The sequence below is a fragment of the Cyprinodon tularosa genome, unplaced genomic scaffold (assembly GCF_016077235.1).
Source record: "Cyprinodon tularosa strain WSP-4 unplaced genomic scaffold, ASM1607723v1 ctg240, whole genome shotgun sequence".
NCBI classification, from domain to species: Eukaryota; Metazoa; Chordata; class Actinopteri; order Cyprinodontiformes; family Cyprinodontidae; genus Cyprinodon; species Cyprinodon tularosa.
The window spans coordinates 782213-795469 of NW_024038897.1; the positions used below are offsets into that span (position 1 = coordinate 782213).

At 39.6% G+C, this 13257-nt stretch overlaps 1 protein-coding gene across 1 annotated transcript in view; it reads right to left on the reverse strand.

Annotated features, from left to right (window-relative positions):
* Nucleotides 1-11732, reverse strand: part of ncs1b (neuronal calcium sensor 1b) — a 51341-nt gene extending 39609 nt beyond the window's left edge. Inside the window, exons 1-3 of the mRNA XM_038287594.1 lie at nt 11637-11732; nt 9064-9190; nt 7892-8034 (exon numbers count right to left, since the gene is read on the reverse strand). Of these exons, the coding sequence (XP_038143522.1) occupies nt 7892-7955 (64 nt within the window). The 5' untranslated portion in view covers nt 7956-8034; nt 9064-9190; nt 11637-11732. The remainder of the gene's footprint in view (nt 1-7891; nt 8035-9063; nt 9191-11636) is intronic.
* Between the last annotated feature and the right edge of the window lie 1525 nt (nt 11733-13257).

The window sequence follows — 13257 nt, forward strand, 5'->3', positions numbered from 1 at the left end:
GTAGTATTTTACTTGTAAACTCAGCAGGATCCACTAGAATGACATAGAGTTAGAGACATAGAATACAACAACTGCATAAGAGAAGCAGCGAGCGACGGCTCATCTGGGACGCTTCAGAAACGCACGTCGGTGCACCAGGTGGAACAGCTATGACTGACAGCGCTTTCACACCCCTTCCACATTCAGAGGAACACAGGAGAAAGTGTGATGTGCTCATGCCATATGACTGGCAGAAAAAAATATTGGTTTTACCAGTCAATGGAGCATCTATCAATCCTTAGATGTATTTAGAACGAGGCTGACACATAGGAAAAGTGAAGAATAAGGGAAATTCAGACAAGCTAAAATAATTAATTCAGAGACATGTTTTCTGTACAGAACACCCATAGCCTGGGATTTGAACCCAGGACCTTCTTCCACCAGACAACAGTCAGTGAATTAACAGGTGTAGTTATTGGAAGTGAATATATGCATTAAAAACAAAATAACCACTGAATGTTTTTAATAAAAATATCTTTACAGTAATAATCAATGCATAAAATAGATTTTACTAGTAGAAATTATGATCTCTTCCTGGTTTAAATTAGATCATGGCTGTGTCTGAACGTCTGCTCTAACCCCTAAATCCCTCAATAGAGAGGGGGGCTAAATAGTGGATTTTATAGTGATCTCAGTTAACTAACTGTTCGGATGATCCCTACTTTCCGCTCCCCGTTGGTCACGTGACTCCGCCTCCATACACGGTGCCTGCTACAACTTTGTTATTTGCTTTTCTTAAACTGACTTCCTGAAAGTCAGTTTCACACTGACCCAACCCAACAGCAGGCCACTGTGACAACAAATCCCATAATGCTTTGCGAGGAGAGCTCTCCTCACAAAGCAGGATATGTCTGCTCATCTAGAGACCATGGATGATCCCAATTTTTTAATGTGCATTGTGGGAAATTTCAAATCCACTACTGTTTCATCCAATAGATCAGAGGTCACAGATTAGTGGGCCTACCTACTTGCTAATGCGGACCCAACCTGAATTAAAACATTTATAAATTACTGCATGTTGTCCGACGACAGTGTCTAAACGTCACTTGCGCCGCTTCTCCTGTTTGTACGGTAAAGCCACTCGGAGCGTCCGGGCTGCATGTGATCCAAATTAGCCAATGAGCTGCTGTCAGTCTGGATGGCTGCTGCTGCTACTTTTAGACACAGCAGGCAAACCTGTGGCAAGCCGGGCGATGGGACAGAAGGAAAAGACGATGGGAAAAAGAGAGCAGAGAAAGTGTGGACTGCTGGAAGAAGCAGGGAACTAGTGAAAGAAAAGTGAAATGGCGTGCTTAAAGATGACCCTGCACTTTTTGAGTATGTTTGGCTCGACCTACTGCTGTGAAGTAGGATTCCCAACCATATTGATACGCCGTATCGATCCAGGCTCAAAATGAGAACCTTGGTATGTGCTTGAAAATGGGTTTGTCTCCATTCAAACCCAGGTTTATAGCCTTCCAGGTCAGCGTTAAGGTCACTTGTCTCATTAAGCAATAAAAAAGGAAGATAAAAATGGTCAGTTAAGTTGTTTTATTAAAAAAAAGTGAGTCAGGAAATTGTCTTGATACCAAACCACAAGATTGTTCTACTTCAAAAACAATTTAGATTTTAAAATGGAAAAACTTATTTATATATTTTTTATTTAAAAATCCAATGTATAACATGGATGCATAAACGCCTGCATTTTATTTCAGTGTTAAATGCTGTTTAGAGTAACGGATTTTAATTAAAAATGTCTCCAGACCTTTACTGGTTGTTGATTTTTTTTATTCAGACCCCACTGACTTTTAATTAGTTACCGCTGCACTAGACGTTTGGCCACTCATCTAAAATAGTGTAACCACCATATAGGGCCCTATATGGTGATGGACATTTGGACAGAGCTCATGTTTAACATCTATTTTTAAAAATGTGTTAATATCATGAAACATATGCAGGTATGCATATGTTTACATATGTGAAACATATGCCTTAAGGGCAACAAAGTCGTCCATCATCAGGACGGTTCAGAATCCACTCAGCCAGTTGAGTTTTTCAGAATCTGCTAGAAACACATCCTGCTTGTGATTCTGTAAATCTCTGTGTCATTATACCTTTGAGGACTCCACTGCTGTGACATTAAATGGCTCTGCCCTTCATCCCATAGAGATTTAAGCAGGAGTGCTGCTTAGACCATGTGATGCCAGAGTGGTCATTAAGGCAAAAAAATTAATAAATAAAACAAACCAGCATTTTAGTAGGGGATTAAGCTGTTATAAAAAAGCAGGTGTGACCCGGAGTTCTACTTAAAAGCTAAAAAAAAAAAAAAAAACACTTTCAGCTTTTAGGAACAATTTGCAAAAGTTAATGGTGCCTTTAGCTGGAAACAATTGAAAACAATTTTAAGAATAGTAAAAAAAAAGCTTCATAAATTATGCATAGACTCACAAGAAAGAGGAAAAGAGGAAAGACATACTGTGCAGTGTTTCTTTTGAAATACACAGGCCCTTTTTTTCTGAGATCGCCTTCCTTGTTGGGCAGTATTTGCTAGGAAAATGTGCAGCTTCTTATACTTCTCAACTAAAAAGAGATCTTAGCACAGAGAATTTAAGTCCCCAATCTGTCAAGAAGTAACAGAAAGCAGAGAGTAAAACGGTAGACGAGGCTCCTCGTGGGAGGGCAGGGGAAAGATGCAATAGGATGAAAGAAGGCAAAAATGATAGTCTGAATTCAAGCAACAAAACAGAGGGAGGGGGGGCGCAGTAAAAGCTTGGCGCCCAATCTCAGCGATGCTAACCAGATAAGATCCTAATTACACTATTCCAACCTCTACTCAAAGACGGCAATTAGGGGCGAAACAGAAAGAGAGAGGCAGGGTGAAAGGGTAAGAAAGAAAGCGAGAAACGACGAGCACAGGATGGCAGCAAGCAGTCCAGCCCAGCACGATGCCTCATCTTTCTGCACAGCAATTTCCTGCGACAACAGCCCCCCATGTTTCTGCTGCGGAGACACCGTCCACACAAATAACACTGTCATTAAGCAGCCAATGGAAGTCAACTCCCACCCACACCTGCACGCCGTACTGCTCAAACAATAATAATCCTGGGGTCCAGAAATAGCCCACATGTGATCCAAATATAGTCTTAGAAGCCATTTCTGCTCAGGTTTGATTTAAAAACCATTAGAGAATAAATGAAGAAAATAGATATCAACAAGCTGGCAGGTTGTCAGAAGCGAGATCTATTTTTAGTCTTCTCTTTTTATGTGAGCTCACTACTGAAGTCAGACTTTTAATATGAGAATGAAATTTGGCCTGGTACAAAATAAAAATCACTTGAAATGGTATTATTTTAGTAATATCAATGGAAATACAATGATTAAACACAAGATACATGAAGACTATGTAGAATAAGAGATCAACAGAGAAATTGGATGATATGATTTACTAATGCTCTGCTTGACCAGCATTAATAGATGATCTTCCCACCAGAAATGACATTAGTAAGGTTTTTAGTCATTGCACCATATCTGAACACAAATATTGATCAAACATAAACAGTAAGTTCTTAATAAATGAGGATGACCCACTAAACTATTTTCAGAATTGGGGATTTCAAACAATATTCAGGGCTATGCATCACAGAAAGGGTTTCTAAAGAGTCATTTTTGTGATCTAATAATGGCAATATTTTAATGAAAGATTGTAGCTCTCAATTAATTTAGTAATAAACACACTGAACATATGCAAAAAATATAAACAAACTAATTTTAATGCTCATAACATGGTATTTTATTAAAATGATTTAATATAATCTTAATATATAACATCTCCATTTGTTCCTTTTTTCAGCACCAAAACTAACAGTTATTTTCCTAATTATTTCATCTGTTTCTTATTTTTTTTATTTTTTTAGATTAAATGTAAAAGATGCATACAGTATATTTTATGCATTTTAAAAAATCATATTTATCTGTTGGCATGCTCTATCTAGAACTGTTTAATTGGCCGTTTTACCTTCATCATGCTTAAATCCAATAACAGTCTTCCTTTAAACTGCTGTTTGTAGGGTGTACTTGTCAGGACTCCAGTTTTTGTGTTCGTCTGTTTGTATTGTCTTTTGTATTTCTCCCTTCCACCACCAGGAGGCGCCTGGCTCCGGTCCGCCTCCTCACACACCTGCGAACGGTTACCTCATCACCGGACTGCTCTTTAGCTGCTGGCTGCCACTATCTCGACGCCAGAGTGTTTGCCAGTTTGGGCTACTCTAGCCAAGCCTTGTTTATTCTGAGCCTAATCTGAGTTTTTGCATTTCGAGTTTTTGTACTCTAGCTAAGCTGAGATCATATTGAGTTTGACTTAGTACTTGTCTCCCTGAGATTCTACTCTGTTTTGTTTTTGCCTTTCGGCAGGAAGACTTCCTGCAAACTGGACCTTTCCGGACCGCCTCTCCCAAGTGGGATCAACTGAGTCTTACACTGAGCGACGGATTCCAAACAGGAGGTTTGGATCCACCCAACTTTGAAGACGATGAGATCACTCTCTGAGTAAGGAAATCATCTTCACCACGACCCGTTCAAGTACCACAGGAAAACTGAGTTGCAACCAGCGGCTGCATCAATCCACTCCTGGGTAAACCCTGTTCCGCCCTCCACCGAGTCAGACAAACTCTGGAAGCCAACATACAGACTGGAGTCAAAGAGTCTCCACTTCTGTGGAAACGTGAGTGGCAACAAATCCTCTCCTTCAAGATTAACAACTCCAATTTCCCACTGAGCATGAATCTAACAGTCTGTCTTCCCCTTGCCTTCCAGTTTCCGGCTGAGCAGAGTTCGGACGAACTCTGCACCAAACTCAAGAAACATTTCAATAAAACCCGTTTAATTTTTATACTGTGTCTCTCTGTTTGGCTTCACTGCATGTGGGTCCCAGCCTTAGATAAAATCATGACAGTTCTTCCTGCAAATGGCATACTTTATAGTCTATATAGTCCGTTTTATTATTATTCAATTACTAAATTAGTTGACAATAATTTCAATACTAAAAACATAATACATTTTAAGTCTTATTTAAACCTCAATGCATTTAAACTCTGTATGCCACTAAAACATTTGAATTAAAATTGAGGAACCTTAAATGATGATGGTACTATAAAGGATTTTTGCAGAAAGGTAGGTAAGAAAACCCAAAGTTATTTTTGAATTATTGCACCTGCACAAAACGCCCCTACTTCCCCTCAGCCACAATGTGAGAGAAACTTTCAATACAGTCTGCTCTTATGTCTTTATTAAGAGGCCTTGATCTTCATCTCATAAACATGTACAAGAAGAACATAAGAGATTAAGCCGAATAATTTAATCAAACTAAGCCTCACCAGATACATATAGTGCACCTACACAGCAAGGGTCAACCAACATGTCGCAAAGATTGGCACACTTGTTAATTTTATGAGACAGAGTTGCTGAAACTCACAGCACAGTTTGGAAAAGTTATTAATGGAAAATAAGAAAAATACAGGAAAATGTGGGTTAATGCATTTTATCGTCCATTATACAGCCTTGCTTGATTAGAAAAAAAGTAAAAGAATTTTGGAAATTTCAATTAAAGTCGTAGGGAAGCGGCTGTTCCAATGGTTTCAGTTTCGAATTCTCCCGAGTGGTGCCCGACTTTACACGAGTGAATAAAGTGAATGTGATTGGTCGTTTATCAAGGGGGCGGGATTGTTGTGGCGGAAGGTTTGCAAGCAAGTTTGGTTGTGGCCGGTTTGTCGGAAGCATCTAGCTAACCTGTTAGCAACTTAGTGCTAGTAGGTTCCTAATGGGAAATTGAAATGGTTGAATCAAAAATGACTTTAGAAATCTGTTAACACAACAATATTCTCTCAACTAGCAATATCTTAATGCATGAATCACATTAATGATTTCTAAATATAAAGGCTAGTTTATACTCGATGCATTAAGTATAAACAGTGAAGCAACAACATGTAGGGTCCACGAATTGTGCTATAACAAGCATGCTATGGGGGCAAGTGGCTGTGCCCCTCTGAATCTTTGTAATTCAGCGTGGACCAATTCAGAATGAGGCAGATGCAGACTTTTTAGACATATAAATAATTACTTTAAAACAGATGGAAGAGAGTAACAAAAACTTTAAACCACTGAGAAAGAAAATAAAAAGAGAAATATAAATTGGAGTTACCAAGTTAGATTGTACACATTAATAAGAATACAATGATTTACAGTATTCTATACTTTAAAAATAAGTCAAACGGTGGTTTCCTCCTCATGGTTTTGCTCTGAGTCGAAGATTTGGCAAAACACAAAACCAAGATGATAATAAATTATGTTTTAGATACGAAAGCCAGGTGTTTTTGGTGTGTGGGAAGCATTTCTTCTATGTAACTACATTTCGACTGGTTAAATTCTGTAAAGCCCACTTTTTTGGGGGAGAGAATATTGTACCAGCTCATTAACTATAAATGCTTTCAGCACTTGTTCACTTGTCAGGCTCACCTGTGCAACATCCCAATTGCAACCTTAACTCAGCCTGAACTCCTTTAAAATCATTTTTAAATAGATGTGACCCGATTTATCTGCCAGACGATCAATCATGTCAATTTTCTTAATTTTAGGAGATCGATGATTAGCTAATACCCACATGCGAAACTGATCTAAGCCCTCTTTATTGTTGTAGATAATGATAAAAAAAAATAATAATAAATAAATAAAAATGTAACTTTATTGATCAACCACTGGAGAAATTCACCTTTTCCTTTAACCCATTCCTTTGGGCAGCGATGGGCTTCCATTGTGTGACGCCTGGGGAGCAGTGTGGGGTTAGGAGTTTTGCTCAGGAACCCAGATTGGAGGCTGTAAGGATCAAACCAGCTACTTGCAACCTTTTCAGAGCAAAAGCGCGCTGCTCTAACCACTAAGCAGACATTCCCCCCATGCTTTAAACTTGAATTTATATATTAGATAGCAGTTATTGCAGAAGTTTTTATTGTTTCACAGGCAATGATTGATGTTTTTCACTAAGATAATATTGAATTATGATGTTTCTTGTGATCTTATAAAAACCAACAGTCTCAGTTATAAAAAGAAATCTGCATCAGTCAAAATCAGAATCGGCATGTCAGGCTTTTTAAAAATCTGGAATCGATGATCGGCCAGAAACCTGTAATCGGTGCATTAAGAATAATGCAAATCAAACTGCCATTAGTGTTTGTAATCTCTTCTCCTTGTAAAAAAAGGAGAAGAGATAAAGACCTTTCTGTCTTTATCAGTATATTATTTTTTACAGTTTCATTGCCTTTACTAGATTTCAAGTCGTGCAGGGACTCACAGCTCTGTAACTTTTGTAGATTTCTGAAAAACCATTCCAATTATTCCAAAATTATGATAAAGCATTTTGTTGATATTAACAGGTCTAAAAAAAAAAATAGCTAAAATTCAGCACAGCCTGAAGAGACTTTTACAAAATCTGCAATTAAAAATAAACCCCCAAAATTTCTAAATCTGTGTATAAAACCATGACAAGTGAACCTAATATATTTCAAATCTCCCCACTGTGAATCAAAGCAGCATAAATTAACTTTCCCCTCTACCTTTAAAAAAATAACAACGACACTTAAATGTAAATCAAACAGGGAGCTGGCATTTAGATGCAGCTCTGGTTTGTCAATAACAAAGACCAAGTGTCGTACAGCCTGGTTGGTGCAGAGTGGGTGAAAAATATCATTTAAAAATTGCAGCATTGAGATCAATAGTATTTCTTTTAAATCAAGCATTTTCAGTCATTCCTTTTAATCTCTACAGAGTTCACAGAACTTCCTTCAAGCTTTTTGAAGTTAAAAAAGGAGCTTGAGGTACTCACAGTAGGTTTTTCTTGTCAACTCTTCCACCACTTCTGGCTTGAGCTTGCTGTTTGATTTGCCCATGATCTTCAGCTCTCTTCCACACCTCCAAATTCACCTTGGCACGCGGCACCTGTTACTACCTCCTCTCCTGCGCACTCGTCTGCCAACAACATACAACAGACGTGGGCCGCTTTAGGTGGATTGACACCGATAGGGAAAAATGAGAAAACACACGTTGTGCTTGACCAGAAGAAAAAAAATATTCAAGAAAAAAAAAAACTCCCATTCAAGCTACATGATTTTATCTTTCACTCTAGCTGCTGTCATGATCTGCTCAGTCATCATCCCTGAGATGCATCAAACCCCAGGGTGGGGGGGGGGGGGGGGGGGCTCTGTGAATCAGGGCAAGGCAGGTTGCTGAGTCTATAAGAGCACCATCGAGTCCCCGCTCGTCCGCCTCATTTCTTCACAGCAGTCCGTGGGCGAAGAGTGGCGGTCGGATGCGTTGCTACCTCCGTCCTTGGATACAAGAGTCACTCAAAGACTGGGTGAAGCACGCTCACTCCCTCACAGTCGTTCACTGTTCTTCTCACTCCACCCACCCCTCCTTTACCACCGCTATCTCTATTGCTCCGGGTAAGTTACTGTAGAAAACAAACCTCCCTCCTGACAGCCCAGATAAAGAGGTGTGTAAACTACTCCTTTGCACTTTCTCACCACTTTACCTCTTCGAAATTAATACACACATAACACAGTTCGATTAAAAGGTTTAAAATATTTCAGAAAAAATTTAAAGAGCTCACAAAAATGCCAGATCTTCCTCTCTATCTATAGTTTTACAGCCAATATGGCATCTGGTGCTGCTCTTAAAATAAGCATAGAAGCTTTCTACAAAGTTTACAGGCAGATTTGAAGAGTGACAGCTTTTTTTTTTTTTTTTTCTGCTTCTCTCCTCCGTTGTGACTCATAAATCTCATAAATCTCCCTCCTTCCTGGCCCCACGACAGAATAGGATGGTGATTTCCTTCCCCGTCACAGCAGCCAGGAGATAGAGATAATGGAATTTCTTTGTATCGTGGGACCTGGTGTTATCATGAAATGATGTCTAACGACAGCTTCAGTCTGAGGCACAGAATACACAACAACAAGCAAAAAAAGAAAGAAAAAAAAAAAAAAAACGGCTACGCACCGGGCCCCTTCAATGCAAACATCTACTTTTTGTGTCCACAGCCGGTGAAGTCCTTCTGAGGGATGCTCCGCTGGTAATCTCCATCTTTGGTTTGCTTGAGCCTTTAAATCTGTGGTTTCGCTTAGACCTTATGAGGATAAACAGAGAGCCGTTACAATTGGTATGACAAGCATGAGGGCTGTGTTTCCGTAAAAAACGCGGTCTGTTCTCAGCTACAAGTTGCCTTTGGATACAGCTTTCTTTCTACGTATGTAAATCTCCTGTAGACTGTAGACATCTCTTTACAGCTAACAAAAAGATTCATACTCCTCCGTGGGTTTTATGATTTTAAAAATCGCAAACGTCAATAGATAACAAAAATCAGACAACTACAAAATTGTTAGATGGAAAGAAAATTACAAATCATTGCAAATAAGCCGAACATGTTCATGGTTGGTTTACATAAAAAATCCAGTGATAATGCTGCTTATTAACATTAATACAAAAGCCCCATGACGAAATAATGGTGGCAGAATCAGGAAGTGTTTTAAAAAAAATATAATGTAACTAATTACAATGGAAATATTGAGGAAACTCTGTTAAAGATGAAACAGTCTATCACACAGAAATAGATCAACAAAGGGCAATATGTTGAGATGTTAAAAATATCGACATTCCTTCAGACAAGATATAAGATGAAAGGCAGACTCAAGTACTCCCACTTTGGAGCCAAAAGGCAAGTGCCCCCTTGAGAGCAATAAATTGTGTGCTAAACTACCATCAAGTGCCACGTTGGGAGTTTAAATGGGTGCTAAAGTTTCCTCTTGAAAGCAATCAAATGTGTGCTTAAAGTTGTAGGGAAGTGGCCGTTCCAACCCTTTGCATTTCCGAATTCTCCCGAGTGGTGCCCAACTTTACACGAGTGAACAAAGTGAATATGATTGGTCGATTATCAAGGGGGCAGGATTGTTGTGGCAGAAGGTTCGCAAGCTAGTTTGGTTGTGGTCAGTTTGTCGGAAGCATCTTGCTAAACTCAGTGCTAGTAGGTTCCCAATGGGAAATTACATTGGGACACAGCAGTCTGGCCTGCATAAGATAACGGAAAAAAACACAGATCTTAAGACAGGATTTTTTTTAATTTTGGGACAGTATCATCTGATAAAGTACGTTTATATAAATGTTTAAGCCAGAATGAGTTGACATTTAAATATGACTTCCCTACGACTTTAGAACCAAAATGTGCTAAAATCCCCTCTACCGTGGCGAGGTTGCACAATATGTGCCCCCTTTTTCTTTTCTTTCCACCCCTGCCCTTCAAGAAGTCTGTCCATGCCAATGACCCCAGCCATTCCTGATCTAATGTGACAGCAGATACCCCAAATGTTTGCACAAGATTTTATTGGAAGATATCAGCATAAATGGGGCAGCAATCAAATGCACAGCACACTTTTAAGATGCCAAAACATGTTAAAAATCGTATTTCTACTACAAAACTGTGTTAGATGAAAGATTTCAGACATGCAAACCAGAGGCGTAGCCAGAAACTTTGTATAAGGGTGGTCAGGCAATAACCAATGTACACTGAGGGGTGGCCGAAAGCGGATAGGCACCAAACAAAACCTCAGGGTCAATCTACATTGTTCCAACAGGAAAATTAACAAGCAAAAAATCCATATTTTTTAAATAAAGACAAACTATAATTTCCTACAGCCTTTGCTAACAAATAGACACATATATTTAAAGATCTATAATTTCTAGATAAAAGGTATAGTGGCTAAAACTCATTACTTACCTACTTGTGTCAATAAACATTCTGCATAAAATTTATATTTACAAGTACTAATATCTACATAAATTGATTATTTGAAAAGCGTTTATTAAAATTGTTATTTATCTATGATTTCACTGAAGGCTCCTAAATGACTTGCAGAGACACATAATTTTCTCTTTCCCCCATATAAGAAAAAATCTAGTTCTGAAAAGAGCGTGAATTTTGTACCTATCATCTTTGATGTTAGTATATTGATATGTATAATTAACCACAAAACATTTAAATGTTTTGAATATTCCATTTGAGAATATTATTGTTGCCATCATCTGTATTAAAGGGGAAAAATGGTAGGGGTGGCCACAGATTGGCTAAGGGTTGCCACGGCCAACCCTGGCCCCCAATCTAGCTCCGCCCCTGGTGCAAGCTACTTTAAGAACATTCAAACAACTTTTTCTAAACAATACAGTCCAAAAGTCAGAAGTATTTAATTGGCAGAAAACGAAACACGCACGCGCGTTTCCTTTACAGCACCCTAATTAGAGGAAGGGTTCTTTATTCCGGTACATTTTTACACTCTTTCCGGGGGGAGAAACAGGCTCCCCAGCAGCAGGTGGGTTGTTGCCTTTCAATACCATAGCAACGCAGTTTATGGCTACAGCACAACACACGGCCACAGTGCGGGGAGCGCTGCTAGTCATTGCGGTCTCGCCACGTTTGGTACCAATGCCGCTCTGCGCCGCTTAGCGCACGAAAGGAACAACGGAGAGTGAACCTGAAATTAATGAAATAAAAAGCATTTTCTAAGTAAAGAGAGCGGCTTAACCTTAAGGCAGCTGTCCAGACGACGTGTCCTCTTCGTCTAACCGTCCGCGGTGCCTCTGATGCCGTGTGAGGCAGTGACGCTGCTGCTGCTGCTGCTGCTGCTGCTGCTCAGCTCCGCTCAGACACGGAGACACTGACGTCGCGGTACCCACGGTCACACACTGCCTCTTTGTGCTTACAGACTGGAGCCTTCACACGTGTCACTCAGGACTCCGTGTTAAGGATTAACTTTTAAAGTCATACAAACCCTACCTCAGTTTCACAAAAAACTTAACAAAGCTAGATTCAGTTCAGTTTATTTATATAGCAGCAATGTCTTCTCAACATGTCATCTCAATGCACTTTACAGTTCAACCAGATCATCCAGTCAAATTGATTCAAAGTTTTATATATAAGGAAAACCAGTTGATTGAAGGCAAACCCTCACACTAAGCATACTTGTAGCGACAGTGGAGAGGAAAAACTCCCTTTTAACCAGGGCTGGGTATTTTTAGCCTCATGAGACCATCCTGATCTCATGAGCTTTCGAGGTTTCACTCGCAGATCAGTCTGGAGACTCTCCGTTAAAGAAAATGTGGAGCAGTTCACCAAACGAATGTCCAATCAGCGTTGGCTTTGAGGCGGGTTGAGGTGTGACGCAACGAGAAGCGCAACAGTTCAGTCTAAAGAACATGGCGGCTTCAGCCGATGAAACTAGCGTTAGCGTGGCTATCGAGCAAGTTTTATCGGAATTACAGAGTATTTCCTCACTGAAAGAAGAGCAAAACACTGCTCTGGAGGCTTTTCTCAGAGGAAAAGATGCTTTTGCTCTTCTCCCGACTGGTTTCGTCAAGAGTTTGATCTATCAATTGGCTCCTCTTCATCGTCGCTCTGTTAGTACGTCATATGCTTCATTGATCTGATTGGTTTATTTGGCCCGTCTATCACCAGTATTTTCACCCCTTTCCAAAATTACTTGAACGGAAGGTTTCCAGATGGATATGCGGAGCAAATACATCTGGCGGAGTCAGGTTAGGGTATTTTCGCTTAAGTCCTGAATACATACAGTTCTAAATCAATTAATATCCTTTCTATCTGTTTTTACAATAATGAAAGTGGTTCAACTGTGTTTCAAAATACTCATGTATTTTCTTTTTTCCTGTCATCTTAATCACAAAGTGCAAACTTGTAAATCAGACAGTTTAAACCTGAGATGTGAACAAAACTGTCTCAAAAGCGCAAACTTGTTGTGAAAAGTGAAAAAGTGAAGCCTTACACAAGCAAGCAGGTGTGACACAGTGGGGACACAGCAGACATGCATGAGCTGCATTATCTTCACTGCACAAACCATATTTGCAGCATTGTCTGTAACAACTACAGGGTGTTTGCTGGTCAGCCCCCATTTGTTGATGTCTTCAGTTGACCTATTGGCTATATTTACAGCTGTCTGGCTTGAAGTATTCTTGATGGTCTGTAGCACGAGATCCGAGGCGCCACTTATTATCAATGTAATGCATGGGCGTAGGTTTGCATAGGGACCATAGGGACATGTCCCTACCAAAATAGTGGCTCGACCTACCGGTACTTGTCCCTACCAATAATTCAATGTGAATAACATGTTTATAATTTACAATACAGCGTTG